This window comes from Terrapene carolina, unplaced genomic scaffold (genome assembly GCF_002925995.2).
Source record: "Terrapene carolina triunguis isolate 2854851 unplaced genomic scaffold, T_m_triunguis-2.0 Scaffold714, whole genome shotgun sequence".
NCBI lineage: Eukaryota > Metazoa > Chordata > Testudines > Emydidae > Terrapene > Terrapene triunguis.
Window position 1 is genome coordinate 6,294,507 of NW_020665065.1, and position 22,834 is coordinate 6,317,340.

At 46.4% G+C, this 22,834-nt stretch overlaps 1 protein-coding gene across 2 annotated transcripts in view; it reads right to left on the reverse strand.

Moving 5' to 3' along the window:
* The window catches only part of LOC112107814, a 21,489-nt gene extending 2,685 nt beyond the window's left edge, over nt 1-18,804 (reverse strand). The window contains exons 1-7 of one of the 2 annotated variants that reach the window (XM_024201695.2): nt 18,711-18,804; nt 17,564-17,660; nt 15,232-15,385; nt 8,673-8,818; nt 6,774-6,950; nt 5,819-5,935; nt 1,998-2,084 (exon numbers count right to left, since the gene is read on the reverse strand). In XM_024201695.2, the coding sequence (XP_024057463.2) occupies nt 1,998-2,084; nt 5,819-5,935; nt 6,774-6,950; nt 8,673-8,818; nt 15,232-15,385; nt 17,564-17,660; nt 18,711-18,730 (798 nt within the window). In that variant the 5' untranslated portion in view covers nt 18,731-18,804. The remainder of the gene's footprint in view (nt 1-1,997; nt 2,085-5,818; nt 5,936-6,773; nt 6,951-8,672; nt 8,819-15,231; nt 15,386-17,563; nt 17,661-18,710) is intronic. The other variant, XM_024201696.2, reaches the window with a different exon arrangement.
* Between the last annotated feature and the right edge of the window lie 4,030 nt (nt 18,805-22,834).

Here is a 22,834-nt window from a genome sequence, read left to right on the forward strand (position 1 = left end):
AGTGAGGGCAAAGTGGTTATTTTCAATTAAAAACGACTTTTTTTTATCATGTTGTGTAGCTGTCCCAGTTGGAGGCTGTAAGCTACTCAGCTCTCATGCTGCACAGGACTGGGCATGTTAATACCAGGAGAGACCTCTACAAAAATTGAGGGATGCAGGAAGTGGTATTAGAGATGCTGGTGCACTCTTCCCTTTGAATCTGAACTGAATTAGTGCCCCAGCATGGTGCTAGGGGTTACCCAGCTGAGATGTACAAGCAAGATTCTGACCAATTTCCAACTTAGGTGATTCAATTCTGTGTATAAAGATTGCGTGGTAATTTCAGTTGATTATGCTGCATTCTTCACTTTCTGCCCTAAACTGTTATGGGGGGCGAGGGGGGTGTTGGTGCTATATAGCAGCCCTGAGGTGGCTGCATTTCAGTGGTGAACTGATTGCTAGTAGGGATTTCCTAGAGTCAAAGAGAGGCTTAATTCATTGATGTTTATAAAGCACTTTGAGGTCTTCAGATGGAAGGTGCTAGAGACGTGCAGAATTGTTTTGAGGTAACTTTCCTAGCTGAAGGCTTGTTTCTTAACGCCTTCCCCGTGGGCTCTCTTGCTAAGAGAGGATTGTTACAGCTTGAGTGTGGCAACGCAGAAGTGCAAGTGGATTTGACTTTCCCTGAGCTGTTGTGTCACTTGTGTATCAGTAGTGAAGCTGCCAGATGCGGGAACTGACGTGGAATAAAATCCTTCATTTTTGACTATCTGAAAATGACTTTGCTACAGAAATTAAGTCTCCGTTCAGAATCTCAAACCTGCCTTTCCTGGGAAGTCTCCTGTGCCAAGCTCCCAGGAAGTGTGCTGAATTTTGCCTGGGACTATCTGATCCTGGGGTTGCTAAAGCAACTATCTCTGTTTAATGAATAACACATTCAGAAATTAAATAATTTACATACATGGCCAGGGCCTCTGTTAGGTGCTCAGGTGCTGCCAATTCCTCCTCAAGGAGGATGGATTATTTTGACCAAAGGAACCTCCCTCCCCGCTGGCTTTGTTCTTGTCGGGCTGTTATTTAAGTGCAGGTGTGGTGCTTTTCACTCCTGGAGAAGCGTGAATTATTCTGCTGACCCTGTGGCTGTCGGGAGCCTGGGATTGATACTGGGGCTCACTGAGGCGTGGCTGCAAGAAGTAATAGCACAGGAATGTGTCCAGAAAGCTCAGGGGTCTGGTGGGAGTGCTCAGTACTGCCACATGGGGGACTTGGCTGACATCCCTGTCTCTCTGGCTCAGGCTGAACACGCTCAGACCCAAAGGGTCACTGCTGGACAAGCCCCTTCACCTCAGGCCGGTGTGAAAAACATGAACTCATTCAGGCCCTTGCGATGTGCAGTAAGCTGCCTTGCACTTCCCTGTGCTCATCCTCTACCTCCCCTCTCCTCGTGCAAATGGGGCGGACGGGCTGGGACAGCGTAGTGATAAGCACCTTGGCATTGCAGTTTGCTGTGTCTGTGCTGTCTTAGCTGTGTCTGGAAGAAAGGGTGGCAGTTGCGCTGCCTACGGAAATCTTCAGCACACTCTGACCCTGAGGGCCTGCAGCTGGTCTAGAAGCTGCTTGTATGCTGAGAGACCTCTTGGGGGAGGGAGGGTGGTGTTATCAAGAGCTGCATATCTTGTGCTAGGCGTGGGGATTTCTGCCTCCTTTCCTGATGCTGTGGCCATGGGAGAGACTGCCAGTGCTGCTCCCTGTATGCAATCAACTCAAGAGCAATTTAACACTAGGTGTGTTTTCTCTGGCTAGCCGATAAACATTACAGGCCTGATTCTGAAGGGTACGGCATGCCTGCAGCTCTCAATCATTTCCGTGGGAGCGGTGGCTACATGCACAACTCCTGCTGCCTCTAACAGGAGTTGGATTGTGCACGTCTAGGGGTAGAGCTTTGTCACAAGGACCCAACAATATGTAAAAATTTGTCCCCCGACTTATTTTAGATCAACAAACACTTGACGAGTTACCATGTAGAGCAGGTAGACGAGATTAGCCACTTCTGGTACGTTCTGACTCAGAAAAATCCAGACCAGAGGTTTTAGCTCTTTTAAAATCTGTAACATAAAATTGGATACAAGCAGCTTTAAAACTGGATGCTGGAGACTTTGAAGAGGCAGATGGCTGGTCCCAGTCTGTGGTTTAACTCAGCTCTGGGAGTCCCCTCCTACACCTTAGCAGGAATGGGCATATGCCTTAATTGTCCCCTCACCATCCACCCAACATAAAACCGTCTAGATTAAGATTTATGCACAAAACCAGCCCCCTGCCTTTGTCCATAGTGAGAGGGGCTCAGTGATTCAGAATGTTTAATGTATTGGTCTTTCACTGCTGCACCCCTAGGGGCAAGTCTCCGTTGTTGCCCTCTAGACTCTGCTCGCCTTCCTCACCACACATTGATGGAGGCTCTCTGTTTGAGAGGGGAAGATCTGTGTGTGTTGGGGCAATAGGGAGTGGGGGTTCTGTGGGGGATGCTGGGCAGTTGTGGTGGGGCTGTGGGCAGGGAGTGCTGGGCAGGGGTGGTGCTTGTGCAGGGTGCTGTGCATTTCTGGGGGGGGCCTCTGGTCATAGGGAGTCGGGGGGGTGTTGGGTGGGGGGCTCTGTGGCGTGGTATGGGCCCACCCCCCGAGGGGAAGGGGCATGCTGTCATCACAGGGCCACTATTCATCTGGCAACTGCCAGTTTGTAAATAGTGCCCTCGCACTGGGCTGGGTGGAACGAGGCCTCCCCTGCCATGCCATGCCCCTGGCTGGCCCCTCAGTCTGGGGACTGACCTCCCCGCCCCATGCTCCATTGCCTTAATGGGGGCCCACAAATATGTTTGGCGCCAGGCCCACAAAAGGTTAATCATTACGGCCCTGGTCAGAACTGAAGCATGTTTGCCCGGCTGTATGGGGGAAGTGTAGACGCGACCTGACTACTGTCTGGTTTGAGCCAGTCTACTCACCCTCCACCGCCCTGAACTTCAATTCATTCAGCCTTGTAAAGCTCCCTGTGGGGCTGACAGCTTGTTTAAATGGAGACGCCACCAGCTTTTCATTAGAGGACAATTCCCTTGAAGCTGGTGTTTGCTTAACATGCCTCAAAATCATTCTCTCCTCCCTTTCTGTCTGGTTCCCAGGGGTACACCCTGAGTTGCTCCAACAACATTAATGTTTACCCAGCTTGCAGACTGAAAAGTGCAGGGTGTGGACAATCTTTTTCTTCCTGGAGGGAAAGAAAGTCCCTGAAGACTAAATTCAGGGAGTTGAGAGTGGCAAAAAAGTCTCACTTGGACAAAGTGTTTTCTCTCTCTGCTCAGGCCCAGGGTTAGGGAAAGAGGAAGGGTGCAATGCACATCACACCCGAGTGAGCCCTTCTACCCAGGACTGGCCTCTGGCCCTCCTCAACCAGAACAGTAGGTCTGATCAAGGAGAGGAGAAAGTGCTGAGTCACAGAGGACCCACGCACCTGCCTGGAATAACTGTCCCCACAGGATTTACCACTTTTGGACAGACCAGCCACAGGTCCATCAAGCCCAGGATCTTGCCTCCAGCAAGTGGTCAGTACCTGAAACTCTACAGCAAGGATTCAAAAGTTGGGGATGCCAAACCCTTCCTGGGGGATATGCCTGATTCGTGGTGGCCCCTACTGCTGGCCCTGTGTTCTCTCCCCTCTGCTGGGTGGTGCTATGCTACGCTCCCTGCGCTGTCTCTGGCAGTAGCAATGAACGAGGGCTGTAGAGAAAGGATGGGGGAGACTGGGAAGCATAACAGGAAGGCCAGAACTGGAAACAGGGAGAACAGAGAGACTAGAAAATGACAAGTGAGGGGGGGGGACAAAGAGATGGGGGACAATAGACTAAACTATGGAACTAGAAAGAAATATCAGGAGAGGAAAAGGGAAATGAGGTGAGAAAATAAGAGCAGGATAAAGGCCAAAACCTGGTGAGATGGGGGCAATTGTCAGTGTAGGAGTGGAGGCAGGGGGGTGTTTTGGAAGGGCTGGAGTGGAACTGAGATTCCCCCAGGTTCTAGAGAGGACCATGCTGTGTGGGACACTTCCATGTTATTGTCGTTAAAGCTTTTACACCTGTTGTAGATTCATGTGCCTCCGTGTTTCTGCCTCCACAACAACCTGAGAGCAGGTGCTTATCTATGACATCTTGCAGGCTGAGGGCTCCAAGCAAAGGAGCTGAGACCCACTGCTACAAAGGGAGGTGAGAGAGCTCTACATACTCTGCAGTGAGCTGATGTGTGAAGCTCATCCATGTGGGGATGGGGAGGGAATCTCCTTCCTGACCCTGTTGCAATGAACCTATGCCCCAAAGCCAGAGACAGAATTGTGCCCCTACCTTGGAATGCAGAACTACAAGGATCTGATTGGGAAACATTCTAGCCCTTCTAAAATCCAGCTGCCCTGTCTGTGACCCCTACAGCAGAGTGTGCCACAGGCTGGCAAGATGTAGCACTGAGATATTGCCCTTTTATTGCTTTTAATATACCAGGTGTTTAGTTACACCATGAGTACCGGCTCTCTTATTCCTGAGCAGTGCAAGGCTGTGTCTGCACTGGGGGACAATGGGGCTGGCGTTCAGCACTGTTACCCCTGCAGTGCAGTGCCACCAGAGGTAGCTGTAGTGTAGACTGGGCTCCGAGCAGGCTAAGAAGACAGATGGTCCACTAGAGCATTTGCTGTTACTAATGTACAGATACCCAGCCTTGCACTGCCTCAGTGTAGGGTCTGTGAGTGATTGTGTGTGAGGACAGAGCTTTCCATCTAATGCATATATAAGGGAGTGACTACCCTGATGCTCGCACTCTCCTGGTGACTCGGAGAGGCCCAAAAGATTTCTGCAGGCCACTTGCTGAGGCCAGGTGGTTTCTGAGGATTGGCTGACAGGTGGTGGTGGAAAAACAAATTGGTGGCTGTGCACTTCCAGTCACTGAGGGAAAGTGATGCAATCTTGCTGCCTCTCCCACTTCCCCAGCTGTCTGTCTACAGGGGTCTAATGGGGGTCAGAGATTTAACACTTTACAAAGGTATGTGGGGGAGCTGCTAGTGGGAGTGCAGACAGGAGTCTCACTACCTGACTTCCCGGCCTCAACACTTAAAGGTAGCTTGTACTATTCTTTCCCAGCAATAGGAGGAAGAGGAGGCTACAACTGTTGCAACTAGGTTACAGGTGAGGGTTGATTTCATGTGACATATTACCTAGAAGGAAGTAGTATTGTAAAAGTCCCCTGCTTCTGGCTAGTTCTGTGTAGCTGGGCAAACAAACAAACCAACTGCAGGCATCCAGGAGCATATATTTAATATCAAGTATAAAACTATCCTTCAGCGTTAAGAATTTCCATGAGTGTTGAAACAAACTGAAAACACTCAATGCATCTGAATCACACTTAATGCTTCCCTGTGGTATCAGACAAAAGGAGGTTAACCTACTTTGCTTCTAATCCTGCACTCCTCACTTGAGCACCCAAAGATTTCAATGGAAGTTTTGCCTGAGTAAGATCAAATCCAAAATTTTAAATTCACAAGCCCTTATTTTCAATCTTTATATAGTCATTTATGTTTAAACAGTGCCCTCTAATGCTTCTTTTCTGTCTCCATACTGGGGTCCACCCCAACCTTCCTCCCCCAAGTCTCCCTCCTGTCCAGCCAGGACCCCACCTCTGATTCAGCAGTACGGGAAGGGTAGAGTGGTAGTGACCTCCTCACGTGTGTTTGCAACCCAGATTTAGATCCCATCCTCCAAGGAGTTCACATCCCATTACAAAGTTCATGGAGTCACTCTGAGGTTCACACTCACTGCGATGATGCCCACGGTCACTTTCAGGCAAGCCCAGAAGACGCCAATTGCTAGGATGATGCTATGCAGGAGGGTGATTTTATGCAGACTCGTTAGCAGCAGAACACAAAGGCAGAGCTGAGAAGTGAGAGGCAGAAGTTGAGTGAAATTGCAGTTTTTAAACTGGGTACACCCACAAACAGTGTCCAAAGAAATGGTACAAACTCTCAGTAACGACAGATGGGCAAAGTTTAAAAGGCAAGATTTCTCTCTCAGGAAAACATAGCCAGCACCAAACAGAGGAGACATGGGCATATACTATACCCTACCACTGTATCAGCCCAGCAAAAGAACAGGGAAGGCAGCAATATGTGTTCCCAGGTGAAAGTAAAGTTAATAAAGTACTCAGGTATTGAAGTACAATCTCTCGCCAAACAGGCCTCTGTGGTTCACTTCACATATCGGTAGTTTCAGGTTGGTTTCTTGACCTGATTGCTCTGCTAAGTCAAGTTGTTCTTTCTCCGAATGTGATTCACTCATACCTCAGTGTCCTGTTCCCAAGTGTGGGTAGCAGATAGGACGCTACAGAAGCAGGAAGCTTGACTCTGTAAAGTTATTCTGCTATAACCCCTTTCCTATGTTAGAAAATTGAAACAGTCGAGTTTCAATACTTCTGGAAATCACTGGCCTTCTGGGCAAACTGACTTCCTAATGAGATTCTGCTTCTGTTTTGTTTGGCAGGACAATGAGAAAATATTTTCTAGGTCTATTTTTATGGGATTTAGGCATTTTTCCCTATGAAGGGTACTTAGGGATATAAGCATTATTAGGAAAATTTTAGAGATGATCGCACAGTAAGTCAATTGGTGAGACGCTGGGAGACCTGGCTTGCAGTTGCCTCTTACATACACTAGTCCAATTCCAAGTGATGGTCAATATTAGTGGGAGAGGGAAGCAATGTAGAATGTATTAATACCTGCGCCTGGAGATCAAAGGTCAACATAGAAAAACAGAGGTTCAGCATAAAATACTGTGACTGGAGGCTTTCTAGAGCCCCGCCCACTCGGAAGGCCATCATGCTTTGACTCTGAATGAGGATGATGGCGCAGATCACGTCAAAGGATCCAACCAAGTGGATCAGAATGAAGCGAGCCTGATGGGAAAGGAAAGCAAGAGAGTTACAATGGCACACCTGGACTGACCACACGACAGTCAGGTTAATCTTCAACGAAAGGGAAAAAATGGGAACAACATTTAATATTCATTTGTTATTGCTGAAAATCACAGGGACCAGGAACAAGGAAATCAGGTTGCATGCAAATGCAAAGGTTCTAACATAGCAGTTAACATCACATAGGATGTACTGCTAGAATAGAAGCTGGCATTGATTATGCCCTCATAAAGTTATAATTCTGGCCATTTGATGTAATGGATTACTAATTATGATGTTTAAGGTGCAAGTTAGCATACACTACCTTCAGTGTGGGAGATTTATACCTTAACCTTTGCATTCCCTAACTTGGATATTCAAACATAACGTCATTGCAATGTTATGCCTGATTTTTATTTTACATATCAAAGAAATAGCTGTGGAGGGCCAACATTTCTTTGGCAGTGGCTGGCTGGCTTTGAGTTTACTTCATGGAAGTTACCAGGTAAGATATCTGATTGGCTGAGATGGAGAGAATCTTTCCTATTGGTTTCTATGGGAAAAGCAGTTTAATTTTAATACTATGGTTGTTTCACGCTGAGTCTGAAACTTCTTTTTTGGCTGGGATCAATAGACATAGCTTTGTTTTCATCTCCTTCCTGGTTCTTGTTTACCGTACAGGCAGATAGCTGAGGTTTGTACGTTAAATTAATCAGCATTTCCTTGATGCCTTTCCCCTGGTGAGCCCCAAGATTCTGTTCACTGCCAATAAGTAACAGTGAATGAGCCATTGCTATGTAAACTGAGCAGGCCAATCCTACCTGCTTTCATATTGTTATTTTCTGCAGTGTTCCTCCCTGCTCGAGTTCATATTTCAGTGTCACTCTGGAGGTAGGAACCTCTTTCTCATCCTGGAGGCTAGCATGCAAATAAGGGGGAAGGACTACCTAGAAGGACAGTTTGGGTGTGACAGGTGTGTGAAGGATGCAGCTTAACTCCAAATCCTGCACCCCATTTGCTTATCATAAACGCATACATAGGGCTTTGTCTACATGTCAAGGTACTGCGCTGCAAGCCAGGGTGTGAATCTACAGCGCACCAGTTTGCCTCACAGTAACATCCTGTGTGGACACTGCTACAGTGCAGTGAGGGTGGATTTGCTGTAAATTCATACCCTGGCTTGCAGTGCAGTAACTTGCTGTGTAAACAAGCCATTAGAACAAAACTACAATCCCCACCATTTGTTTTCCAATAGACACTGAAACTTTCCAGCATGGCAAGATTATTGCTTTTCCCACTGAACATAATGGTAGGAACATTTGGGCTGGTGGCTAGGGGCTCAGGAGGCCTGGGTTCAATTCCTAGCTCAGACTTCCTGTGTTAGGCAACTCACTTCACCTACTCTGTGCCAGTACCGATCTGTAACGGGAAGACAGTAGTTCCCTACTTCAGAGGGAGTGTGGTGAGGTAATATCCACTAAGGTTTGTGCTGCACTCAGATACTCCCATGATGAGAACCACAAAAGTACTTGAACGGAGAAATTTGCCATCTCAGATAATCAAACTTCCACACCTTCTATAAGAACATTGTAATCTCTACGGAATAAGATGCCTGACTTTCCCCATGTCAGGTGTCTTACCACATTGGCAGGATGCTTTACTTCCCTAAGATCTTCAAAGTCAATATTTAGAGAAAAACAAAGAGAATGAAACTGAGATGCTGACCAGGACGTTTGGCTTTTGTTCAGCAGGGACAACTGTGAAGTTGACAATGGATCGAAACATCACCAGCAAGATGGAGAGAACGAAGACAATGAGCTCTTGGCGATTCTCCTGCAGGATCCCTCTGGTTACATAATACACGCAGAACACTGAAAAGGAGAAAGACAGGTCAGTAACCACCTGGGACTGAGAACACACAAGGGGCATATGTTCTTGACACCTGATGCAGATGACACAATGTGTTTAACACACAACATATGAGATCCATTTTTTGGCTTGCCTTTCATACTCCACCTGGAAAATATTACCCTATCAACTCCCTCAACCAATTAGCAGCTTCTATGAAATAGTATTTGATTATTATTTTTTGTGTGTGTTAACGAAAAGCAAGGGAAATCATTTAACCTTCCTAGTGGAAGTAATTAATGAGAGCGCAATAATTCTATGGCTGGCAAGGAATTAACCACACACGCTCATACACACACACACACACACGTCTACAGCACTGCTCAACTGGCTAAGTGCATTATGGGATAGCTCTGAAGCCTTACTGGATAGACTATTGCTAAAGGTAGACAAATAGATTTGACAACAGTCTGATGTCAACTTCTACGCTGAGTTGAAACATTAGTGTACATCTACACTAACAACTGTACACATGTGTATGTGCATGATTGTGTCATAAATAATCCCCTATTGTTCACAGAAGCAAGTGTCTGAAGTAGTAGAGGACAAATAAGCTAGTTTATACCTAGGGTTGCCAACCTTTCAGGATTGTCCTGGAGTCTCTAGGAATTAAAGATTAATCTTTAATGAAAGATTATGTCATGTGATGAAACCTCCAGGAATACATCCAACCAAATTGGCAATCCTACATATAGCTGAGGGGGTGGGTAAGTACATGCCTCAAGCTGTGGTATGGCCCTGTACCCGTGCCAGTCTGTAGCGTGGCTGGGGTAAGGAATGTGTATCAGGCCCCACGTTTCAATAGTCCTCTACCCCCATTCCCAAAATGCACTGAACCCTTTTTTTCCTGACCCATACCCATGATTCACAGCCCATGAAACAAAACAAGGAGACTGTCTGGAGCCATCATACAGCACACATTTTTCTGTCTCACCCCCACCCCCGTCCCACACGTTCAGAAATATCCCCAGTCCCAAGGACACAGGGGAGGGATGGGGAAAATGCAGTTAGTGATATGTGCTGACACAAAGCATTATAGTTTTCAATGCAGCGAAATTCTACCACGCAGAAAATGGGTAGATATATGTCTTTATGGTTTAGTTCACATGCAGAAAACTAACTGAAGCACAGTTCCAGTAACAATGCAGGCTATGACAGCACCTGCCATCCACACTCCCAAACCTTGACCAGTTTCAACTGTAGTAGGGCTTCGTGCTCTATTACAGCTGCTAAGTGCAGTTAGCACAGCTGACAATGATCAGTTAAAAAAAGAATAGCTTCATCCCCCACCCCCCCAAGCAAATGTTGATAAGGTCCTTAAGAGACCTGGAGTGCTCCCGGAAACTGAGATTTGTAAACAAATGTGACTAGTGAAGACAAAAGCGTTGCATTATGACTGCATTCCACAGCACAAACCCAATCCTGCAGTGTTAGCCCAGTGGAGGTGCCCTGTTATAATGGTCTGTAATATGTGAATTTTCACAGGAAAAAATGGATAATGACCTTCTGCTACAGGGGAACAAAATCCTCACAGAGTGTGCCAGTGTTCCCTCACATGCTTTTCCAGCAGCTGAGCATGGTGCAAAGGTGTCCCTTCACACAGGCACAGGCAGATGTCATCTTCTGCTTCCATGCTGTGTGAAGAGGTGGGCACAAGTGGCATTCCTGATTTCCCTTGTCCGCTGGGAACCAGGACCGGTGTGCACATAGCTGGGATCTGGCTGCCTGTGAAGAATGTGTAAGCCAGACCTGTTCTGAGCCCTCTTGGAATGGAATCACTCCCCTTTGCACAGCAGGCAGTGATTATACATGGAACCTCAGCGTAACCAGAGTTACGAACTGGCCAATCAACCACACACCTCATTTGGAACTGGAAGCATGCAATCAGGCAGTAGCAGAAAACAAAAAAAGCAAATAGTGTACTGTGTTAAATGTAAACTACTAAAAAAAATAAAGGGAAAGTTTAAACAAAAAGGTTTGACAAGGTAAGGAAACTGGTTCTGAGCTTGTCATTTAAATTAAGATGGTTAAAAGCAGCATTTTTCTTCTACGTAGTAAAGTTTCAAAGCTGTATTAAGTCAATGTTCAGTTGTAAACTTTTGAAAGAACAACCATAACGTTTTGTTGAGAGTTACCAACATTTCAGAGTTACAAGGAACTTCCATTCCTGAAGTGTTCGTAACTCCGAGCTTCTACTGTATGACGTTTGCCACATTGGCATCCAGAAGGATGTACAGGAAGTACCAGCCGAGATTTCAGTCTACCAAATGTACCCTCCAGGACCATTTTGCAGTTGCTGGGCTTGTAACTGAATTCCCTTTTTCCAGGGTCAGTGATGTTGGGGAACGGTTTCATAAACCACAGTAGGAGTGGGTATGCAGAGTCCCCCAAAATAACAGTTGGCCCAGACACCCCATACAAAACAATATTGTTTCTGGGGAATTAAGTCCTTTCTTCCCTCTTCAAGTACAATCCTGATCTCCTGAGGATCCTAGTGCCTGAACCCCCGCTCCTCATGCCACTGCCTGCTGCCACCGACCTAGCATCTGAGGCACATGCCGAGTGGGGTGTGAGGTGGAGGGAGCAGTAATAAGCACTGTGAGGGTGGGTTTGCTCTCCAACCCTTCCCTCCAGGCCTTCCCCCTTGTGTGCTGGCTGCTCCTGCCGCACCTGCCAGCGGAGAGGTGCTGGTTCCTGCTCCTCGGAAAGCAGCAAGGATGCAGGGATGTTCTACTTCACATTGGGTCCTGGCGCCCCCATGATAATTTCATCGCACCTCACCCCAGTTTGAAAACCAATGTTATCGTAATCCCTAAAACAGATAAGAACCACCCTAGGACAGATACTTGAGGGTGGAATTGTGGTGAGGCACCCCAAAGAACACCAAGATTTTTAGTCAACGGCCATTGTTCATCTCTGCATCGCCTTCTGCCCAGAGTAGAACAAGGGAACAAACTTTCCCCTCGGGAGAATGGGAATCAGTTCTCTGTTCACCTTGCTCCTCTGATCCCACTCTATTTCACTCATCCGCCTGCCCAACTCTCCTTCCCTCCACATCGAGTGAGCAAATACTACTGGGATATGAGTGGGTCTGATTCTTTGGGACATGTGAATGGAGCATCATCAAAGTTTCCCAGCTAATGTAACCATAATTTTATAGACATTTGTTCTTCCCTAGACAAACCACCCCAGGAAATGAATAATGGACTCTTCCTCTTTCACTCTTGCTGATGGTAAATGAGGCCACTAACAATAAGTGGCAAAACTGAAAAATTGGCCTTGTACTTTTTTTGTTTGTGTGTTTCTTTATGTGAAATGTTTTTGTCAAAAAGAAAAGTGGTTTCTGCTTGATTTTTTGTTTTTTATATTAGAAATTCAGTTCTTGTCCACTGTGGAAAACTGTATAGTGACAGTAGAACTAATGAAACTACGCTACCGTGAGAGATGAAAGCTGGCCAATTAAGAGGGAAAGGGATTTTAATCAGATCTTTTAAAAACTCATTTCTTGTTAACACAGGTTAAATTCCAATGATTCATGCACAATTGAGAGAAAGCACATCTTTGTTAGAGATTCAAGACATCCCTGGCCCTTCAATTAAGGTGAAGTGTGAGAGCTCGCTGTTCACATGTCTGAGCCCTCCAAGAGGTCCTCCAGCAAAACTAGGAAGAACAAATATGATGTTTCTGATCTTAATTTAAAAAAAAGAAGGGGGGGGGGGCAGGAGACTGTTTTTGAAGAAAACAAAAATCCAGCCAGTGGATTTTACAGTTATTTGCTGACAGCTGAGAGATGGTGAGACTCGAGGAATCCTGAGTTACCTTCCAGCCTCTGAAAGGGAGGATGTTCTAGTGGGGATAGACTCTTCTGTCCATTCCCCACCCAAGCTTGGCCTCTTCTGCCCCAGCCCCTCCAACCTGTCTCTTTCCCACCTTTGGTTCCTGGTCCCAGTCCCATTCTCCTATTACCTCAACCAGTTAATGTGTTAAAACTGCAATTTGGCTTATTTAAGTTGAGTCTTAAGTAATGTATTAAAGTCCTATTAGGTCACCTATGTTAACATACACCTCTTTTTCCTGTTGTAAACATGGTGGTAGAGATGCATAGATAGATTTCCTGTCTCCACCTACTGGCTGAAGAGTAGAAAACTTAAACTTAAATTCAACCACAGGAGGTAGGAAAAAAACAGGTTGGAGTCGGGAATGCTCTCACTAACCCCATCTGTAACACTACATAGTTGAGTTGGCATGTTATGGGATTCTTCAACTTTCTCTGAAGACTCAGACTCTATCACTAACAGAGGCAGGATGCTGGATTGGCTGGACTAGTGTCCCAAATTCTATCTTGTACTGATGATTCCTGTGTGAAAAGCTGCTAATCAGAGCAGAGTTTTCTAGAATGAATTAATGTGTTTGTGTGTGTGTTAATTAGAGAATATGCAACATCATCAACAGCCTTCGTTGTGTTTTGGTGACAACACCAAAGCCGGCTGGCAGCAACTGCTTACACCCAGCATGAAGGCCAGCTGCCTTTCTCAGTCTCCAGGCGTGATTCCCACACAAATGAGCAGTTCTTCCTAGGCTTATGTTGGCCAGCTAGCAGCCAAAACCTGCTAGTACCACATGCCAGGCCTCCTCACACACCTTTGTTTTATTTATTTTCAAATGAAGCTTGGTGAGGTATGGTTTCTATTGAAGTTATGATAATTGGAAATATTTTATCTATGGGGCTCTATGGATTTCATGCTTCCTAAAGGGCAGCAATTTAAACTAAAAAGGGCCTGAAGAATGAGGTGGTCATTTCACTTCATTAAAAGGCATTTGCTGAAGCAAGAACTTTTCAAGAGTTGGCACAGAGAGATGGTCTGTACTTTCTGATGTTTAAGAACCAAACTGCCTCTGCTTGTTTTCCTGCAGTGGAAGAAGGCACTTTTGGAACCAGATATCACTCAAAGGAAAGCAGGGATGACCAGAGGTACTGTGCACATCGACCTGCCTAAATTCCGTGATGGGTTAGAGCACAAGAAATTTAAACCGGAGCTGACAGGTGTACTCTGGCACAGATGAGGACTTGGTCTAGTAAAATGATAGTTGTCCAAACCCAAAATCATGGGTACGGTTGCCCAATGGGAAACTACTATACTAAAACCAAATAATGACAGAAGCAGCAAAACAGTCCTAAGCCAAAACATCCTAAAACCAGAGTATTTATTTTATGCTATTCAGAGAACCGCTTTCTACATGTCACTCAATCTATTGTCAATCTTCCTTCTACAATAACACCAAAAAACAACTGCCACAGAAGTATCTATCACAGAGGTGGGCAAACTACGGCCCGTGGGCCACATCCGGCCTGCGGGACTCTCCTGCCCGGCCCCTGAACTCCTGGCCTGAGAGGCTACCCCTAGCCCCTTTCCTGCTGTTCCCCCTCCCCTGCAGCCTCAGCTTGCTCCGCCGCCGGCGCAATGCTCTGGGCAGCAGGGCTGTGAGCTTCTGGGGCAGCGCAGCTGCAGAGCCCAGCCTGACCTGGTGCTCTGTGCTGCATGGTGGTGACGGCGTGGCTGGCTCCAGCCGGGCAGCATGGCTGTAGCGCCGCCAGCCACCGGTACTCCAGGCAGAACGGTAAGGGGGCAGGGAGTTGGGGGGATGGATAGAAGGCAGGGGAGTTTGGGGTGGTGGGCGGGGGTGTGGATAGGGGTCGGGGTGGCCAGAGGGTGGGGACCTGGGGGGTTGAATGGGGGCAGGGGTCCTGGGGGGGGCAGTCAGGAAGGAGAGGGGGGGTTGGATGGGGTGGCGGGGGGCAGTCAAGGGCAGGGGTTCCGGAGGCAGTCAGGGGACAGGGAGAAGGGATGGTGGGATGGGGCAGGGTCCCAGGGGGGCAGTCAGGAAGGAGGGGGGTTGGATGGGCTGGCAGGGGCAGTCAGGGGCAGGGGCAGGGGTCCCCGGGGCAGGGGTTCCAGGGAGGCAGTCAGGAATGAGAGGGGGGGTTGGATGGGGTGGCGGGGGGCACTCAGGGGACAGGGAGCAGGGGGGTGGATGGGGCAGGGGTTCTGGGGGGTCCATCAGGGAACAGGGGGAGTTGGATGGGACAAGAGTCCTGGGGGGGGGTGGGCGGGCCACAACCCCCTCCCTTAACCGGCCCTCCATACAATTTCCGAAACCCGATGCGGCCCTCAGGCCAAAAAGTTTGCCCGCCCCTGTTCTAGCATGTGCACTCCTCAACTAGTGTAATGTTGCTTCTGCAGGTATTGAGGTTCAATGTATATATTATATCAACTAGAACAAAATCCGAAATCTGAGTGTCCTTTACCAAATTAGTAAATATGAATCAGTGCATCTATTTTTAAAGCGCAGAAACTGGTCATTTCTCATTTCTTACCAACTCCAATTAACTGTATAAGAGAAATGGTGAAATCTTCATGAGTCTGTTGAAAGAGGGTCTCTGTGGTTAGTCCTATTACACTCAACAGAGAGAGGATAGTTACACAGAAGTAGATCTTGACAGGAGAGGATAATTCTGACCAAGGTTTTATCTGAAATGAGAAAATATTTAAACTCAGACAGGTCTCTTTAAAATCAGAACATTAACACTCCTAAAAAAATGCATTAACTAAATTACTTAAATGATACTTTTCTAACTACAGGGCATTACTTACAAAGGTGAAGGGAAACTCCATAGAATGGAAGAAATTACTCCAAAACTATGGCGGACCAGAGATGGCCAGTTTGTTGTATAGTTGTTCCTATCCCTAGACCTGATCATTAATTTTCAAGTTTATCCAGAGAGGCCACATTCTGCTCTTAGTAGCCCTGAATAGAAGGCCAGAATGCTGTAATCCTCCGCCCTCTGAAATCAAGGGTTTTGACCCATATAAATACACTTACTAAAACATATTGAGTGATATTCTCCCCATCGACACACACACACAAAAAGTGTTTTTAGCTATAGAACTTTTGTTAGAAAATTAACTGAATCCTTCAGATTCCTCAGCAGTGTCCAGAGAATGTAAATGAGCCATATTTTCCCTTTTCCCCAGGGCAGCCAAAACCTCAGACCCAGCTGAGTTACTGAGAAACTGTGCCATATTGATACAATGCTCTTTATTTTTCTGTGCCATTGGCAACAGGAAAAAGACTTTATTAACAGGCACATAGAGCGGATGAGTCAGCTGAAGGCAGGGTTTAGCAGAACATGATTGTTGCCACACAGCTTCATTTTGTAACTTTCCCCTACTGATGAGAGTAAAAGGTTATTACATATTAGTTTACTGCATATGATAGGGTTGTATTTATTATATCTTCCCTATGTACAATACCAGTAACATTTCTCCATTAAAATATTAGGATTTATTCACACAGATCCTGCAATGCAGGAAAGCACATAAGCACATGCTTAAGATCACACTGTTCAGGAAAGCATGTAAGCATGTGTAAGTCTCACTGACATCAATGGGACTTCAGCACATACTTAAAATTAAGCACGTACATAAGTACATTGGCAATACACTGGCCACAGTGGGTACGTCTATACGGGGATAAAAAACCCACAGCTGACTTGGGTCAGCTAATTTGGGTTTGCAGGGTTTGGGTTCCGGGGCTGAAAAATTCCTGTGTAGATGTTTGGGATCAGGATCTGGGACCCTGCAAAGGTGGAGGGTCCCAGAGCTTGGGCCCCAGCCCAAGCTCAAACATCTACATAGCAATTTTTAGCCCTGTGGCCTGAGTCAGGTGACCTGGGCCAGCCGCGGCCATGCTGTGATGCTTTTATCTCCATCTAGGCATACTCATTGGCATTAAATAATGGAATTTGCTTTACAGTGGGTTTATATATAATAATGGATTTCACTTTACAGATCACAGCAACAGCAAATACAAAAACCTCACAGCATAAATACTCTGCCAGTTATGAACACAAGTAATTAGTTAAACATTTCCAATGAGACCACATATAAAGTAACCATTTGTGTCTATTGTCTTCTGGATTTTTATAACAAAAGCTATGCAGGCATACTTAATACAGTTCAAGCTGTTCAAACTATTGGACTGTGGCATTTCTGGTACTTTCCTTTTGGGCTTTGGACTGATAACACGGACATTATTTTCAACACTCCCTACCATTTACTGTTTTGTTTTTTCTTTTTTTAAGGGAGCAATTCCAGATCAAATCTGGTTCATTTTCTAATTTTTTCCCCATTTGCTTCTTTTAAAATTCCAGTAGGAAGAAGTCTTAAACATACATTCCCTTGCTGTGCTTGCAACCCAATGTTGTACAAGTACACAACTCTGAAACTAACCAGAAATTAAAGAGGGAGTGTCTAGTTTGTACGCGTTAAAAAATTCCTTCCTTTTTAATAATCTAAGATGTTTTTGTAACATATGAAAGGCAATGTGTGGGTTTTTAAAAATGTGATTTTAACCTGATAGTGTCTGTAATTAATGGCACTAAAGATTATACCATTCGGTGCATTTTAGAGCTGCATTTTCACGCTGCCCACCCCTCTAACAATGATTTATATCTACATGTCAATCTTTAAAGAGCTAAATATGCTGCTAACGTGTCTAGCCCATTTGACCTCTTGGAGAGCCAAAGTATTACATCTTATAGCTGGTTTGGAAGAGATTTTCCTTGAGGGGTTATGGACCCTTTTCTATTGTAAAATTATTAAAAAAATTTATATTCTAAATCAAAATTACATAGTTCAAGTACTTACAGGGCCACAGGGAGTAGGAATAAGTTCTTGATGCCTTGGTGTTAAATTTGGCAGTGGAAGGTCTGCAGTCTCATTAGGTGGAGGAAAAAGAGGATCCCTTAAATAATAATAAAAAAGAGTGGAACTAAGATATGTTTTATTAATAACATTCTGCAGGATGGAAAGATAGGAGTATAACCATCTCAAAGCATTTAGTAAACATGGGCTTACAACCTCCTCATGAGGTTGCCACGCTGTACCTATTTAAGAGATGTGGCTGCAGATGTTCAGTTGCCATCTCTCCCAATTTTTCCAAGATGGCCTAGTTTTAGCAGGGCGATGCTATTGGAGGTATGCATCACAGCATGACATCTTCGTGCAACACGTGAGGCCAGGGTGCATTTGTGCTGCTGCATCATGGCACCTTCCTGATGCAACATCCTCTGGCACATTCTGGCTTGGCATGAGGTTGGGGCAGTAGCGATGTGTTACGGGAAAGGCTGGATGTGATGCTGGATAATGCGCTGACGTGACAGAGCAGTGTAGTGACACAATGCTTCTGTTATTTATTTAGCGTGTGCATAGTCGTCTAGCCAAGCGATGGCATCTTCAGTGGCGTGATGCAGTTCTTCTAGGCCACCGCGGAACCTAGTCAGCAGGCAGTCATCGACAATGTGCGTCATCGTCTGCGTTGCCTCTGTGATGTCATGGGAAGTGTGATGATGTCACTGGTAAGTGCAGTCCTCCAGTGATGTCACAGGGCAGTGAGTCTGTGACGTTGCCGTGCAGAGATGCATGACGTCACTGGTGTGGAATGAGCTCACAGGACAGTGCAGAGAGTCGATGACGGGGGAGGCCGCTGCACAGTGACACCATGATGTCACCCCCCTCCCCCGAGTGGGGCAGTAAGAGGCTGTTCCATCTCCCCCCTCCCCCAAGCTGTAGGGGCCAGGCTGCCTATTCACAGGCGGACCGAAGTGAGGACATATGGTGTGGGGCGCAGGGAGCCCTTCCTGCACTCCGGGCTGGACTCTACCAACCAGCGACAGGTAGAGGGGGAGGCTGAACTCCTCCTGCCCCCAAGGCAACAACGGGAGGGAGGGAGGGGGTGTCCCCGACTCCCCTCCTAACGGGTCCCCGCTAGGACCAGGCCCCGCCCCTCTCCTACCTGTTGTCTAGCGGCTCCATGGCAGCGCCGACGCACCGCCCCCCTCGCGCCGGTAACGGTGGCTACATGGCTGGAGCTGCTGGGCTTGGCATCCGGGTCCGTCGCGCACTTCCGGGAGGGGCCAGGCAACCGGGTACACGTCACTTCCCCCGCCCGCTCCCCATAGCTGGGCTGGCTCTGAATTTTCCTCTCCCTGCTCCATACATCTGGAGAGGGGCCGAGCCCCCCACCCCGCAGCTGGAGAGGGGCCCCTGGAGGCTGAAGCCCCGCCCCACAGGCTGACCCCCCAACAGCTGCAGAGAGGCTCCTGAAGGCTGAACACTCCCACCCCCAAGATAGTGCTGGAGAGGGTCTCCTGGAGGCTGAACCTGCCCCCCAGATATTGTGACATAAATATAATTAAGTGGTCACATGCAGGTATCTTCTCCATGAGGATCTGATCTAGTGTCCACTGGAGCATTAAAACTCGAGTGCTTGACTGTGCTGGGGGCAGAAGCACCCTTTGGCCTAGGCTCAGTGACACAAGTATACTGAAAGAACAGGAGTCCTTGTGGCACCTTAGAGACTAACAAAATTATTTGAGCATAAGCTTTCGTGGGCTAAAACCCACTTCATCGGAAACAAGTATACTGAGTATGTTGCTGTAACCTCTGTCCTTGCAGGCAGCTGTATTAGTACTTGCTTCTGCTTATTAAATTTTGTATTTCCACTGGCCTGAAAGGAGCTGGTTACAGTTTGGGCTGGTGACGTACCAAGATCAAGGAGCTTTCAAACCCTGTCTTTTCTGAGTATGTCTGCGCTGCAGAATAATACAGGGATGAATTCATAGAAGATAGAGAGAAAAGAGCTGTTAGATCAAGTGCTCCATCTTTCTTCTCAGGCATTTTTTTTCTATCTTTTCCCCAGCAAGGCTGGAATCCAGAACTTGGTCCTTCAGCCTCAGCCTTCCTCATGGTGCAGGTTGCCAATTTTTGCTATTTTTATCAGAAGTCTTATATTTATTATCTGGAGTCTTTAAATGCTGCTTATGATCTATATGCTGTAATTGCTTAAATAAATGTGTGTATATATAGTTTATCCTCCTGGTTAGCATAAAGATACAGCAAATGTAGTGTAAAGGCTATATTTAGTCACAGATGTTTTAATGGTAACCAGTCAATGAGAATCAACCTTCCTTTAGGAAAATAACTACAAGTACAAATGCAAAACAAAGTTAAAACTGATAACATAAGAATGGCCATACTGGATCAGACCAAAGTAGCCCAGTATCCTGTCTTCCAACAGTGGCCAATGCCAGGGGCCCCAGAGGGCATGAACAGAACAGGTAATCATCAAGCGATCCAACAGAAGCTAGGGACACCAACCCTGCCCATTGTGACTAATAGCCATTGATGGACCTATCCTCCATGAACTTATCTAGATCATTTAAATCAGTTATTTCACCTTGGTCTTATTTTTGTTGTTCTCATTAATAAACCTGTCTTGTCAAATAGTTTAGACCAAAATCTGACCTGTGAACTGTAAATATTTGAAGAACAAATTGAGTAAGTTTTGCACCCAGGTATCCACATCTGACTAGATATTTCAGTTTTGTCTACATGTAATTGCTGTTTATCTCTAATCTAAAACTTCTTCCTTTGAACATGTTGTCTACCCAGTAATAGACAATACTCCAACTATTCCCTCTCCACAGTCACAAAATAGGCAGATTCTAGTAGGCTCCCCAATTTTAACTCTCAGAATGAACTAGCAATTTTAGAAATTCCTATTTGTTTTTCCCATTTTGTTGAATGTTTGTCATAAAATTATATCAGGGGTCGGCAACGTTCGGCACGCGACTCGGGCCGGGCCAGTTTATTTACCTGCTGACGCGGGAGGTTCAACCGATCGCGGCCCCCACTGGCCGTGGTTCGCCGTCCCGGGCCAATGGGGGCAGCGAGAAGCGGCGCGGGTGAGCGATGTGCTGGCTGCGGCTTCTCGTTGCCGACCCCTGAATTATATGTTGAGCATTTGTCTGTTTCTCCTGGAATCACCAATGTACATATACTTAGATTAAAGGGTGCATGATTGTGTTTTTCAGTTGCTGTGCCATACCCAATTATTTTCTGAACCACACTACTAAATTGTCTATTTTGACATTTTAAATGTGCAAGACATAAATTGAAATAAAAATACCCTCTAGTTTTCACTTCTGTAGATGTTGATCAGCACTGAGAAGACGTGAGTAGATTATTTGCCCACTCAGACATGTAAAGTATAACATTCTTTCCTGACTGCAGTTGTGATAGAAGATGCTCTTGACCAGGGGGTCTCAAACTGGGGGTTGGGACCCCTCAGGGAGTTGCGAGGTTATTACATGGGGGGTCGCGAGCTGTCAACCTCCACCCCAAACCCCACTTTGTCTCCAGCATTTATAATGGTGTTAAATATATTTAAAAAGTGTTTTTAATTTATAAGGGGGGGTCGCATTCAGAGACTTGCTATGTGAAAGGGGTCACCAGTAAAAAAAGTTTGAGAGCCACTGATCTTGACATTGTTACAGGACTACCAGTAAAAACCAAGTCAGTGCACATTTATTATTATTAAGGATCCAGAGTGGCCTCCGACCTATAGAGAATATGGGGTGAAATCCTAGCCTCATTGAAGTAAATGGGAGTGTTTTGCCCTTGACTTCTTCAATGGGGCCAGAATTTCATGCATGGTTCCTGCCTAGTGGGTTTATATTGTGGAGTATCACATGAAGCTCAGTTATTGAAAGGTAAAGGAGGACAATGAATAATTTCAGATAAACCAGGTTTTAGAAAAATTTCAATGTGATTAATAGATGTTGGATAATATGATCCCGTAGCAAATAATTAGGAATTGCTGATATTGAAAGTTTGGATAATAAAGGTTGAACTGTAGAGTCTTCAGACCTTACTTTTGATGCATAGTTTTCTCTTTTACTTTTGGACTAAGTGGATTTATGAAAGTTGAGCCCCCTTTCTGGCAGTGGTGGGGGGAGTTTAAACTTTGTATGTTTAAACATGAGGAGGTTTGAAACACATATGTAACAGCAAAGGGCAGTATTACATGTATACAAGCCTGTATCTATGATAATTAGGAGACTGGACCAGATTCATTGACTTCAGTAGAGTTATTCTGGATTTTCTGCAGTGTAACTGGGTAGATTTAGTCTACAGTCAGCAGGGTTTTGGGCTGAGACAAATAACTCCAGGACTTCCTTCATTTAGTACATTACATTTGTGTGTGTGTTTATTAAGTGCTGTTTACTCCAGAAATATAGAAATAGTTTCTGAAATCTCTCCAGCAATGTGAGGGGATTTTGGCCCCAAAGCTCATTATTGCTTGGCCACACTGCTGACCCTGCCACCAAGGGGGGCTAGTCATGTGGGTGGGTTTTGTGAGGTCTTGTCCTCATTTCACACAATTTCACAGGTTGCTGCCAGTGCAAGAGACAAGCCTGGTTTTCATGGCCCCATCCTGAACCTCCAGAGTCCAAGCAGCCCCAGTGTCTTTGTGGACGGCACCACATTATAAGGTGGCAACATGTCTCAAAGATGGCAACCTCAGCACTGCCCAGGTAGCACTCCTAAACAGGATGGGTTCCCAACCTTTGTTTGCTTCCCACATTAGGGGCTGTCCCCCCTCACCCTGCCACCCCACCCAGGGTTCCCCGTCCCTGGAATGGGGGTGGGGGGTTGGGCTGTCTCTTGGAAAGCATTCTGCTCCCTGCCAGAACATTGCTTCTTGTTTCTCTTTGGGGAGGCTGTGAAAGAGACCATGTCTGAAGAGAGGGTGTAACTACACCCTGTGGCAGGGCCACTCCCTAGGTGCTGGAGGGGGGCAAAAGGCACTCAGGCCCTCCAAGGATTTGGAGGGGTACTCTTGTTGGGCGGGTATGCAGGGCTCAGCTTCCCGCCCCCCAGGATTGAGGGGTTAACCTTCCTGTGGGGCAATGGGGGGGCTCAGTCCCCACAGAAGATTGGAGGGTTACCCCTCCTGGGAGTGTGCAGGGTTCAGGCCCTGGGAGGATGGGGGAGTTACCCCTCCTGGGGTGTGTGGGGCTCAGGCCCTGGGGGGATGGGGGAGTTACCCCACATGGGGTGTGCGGGGCTCAGGCC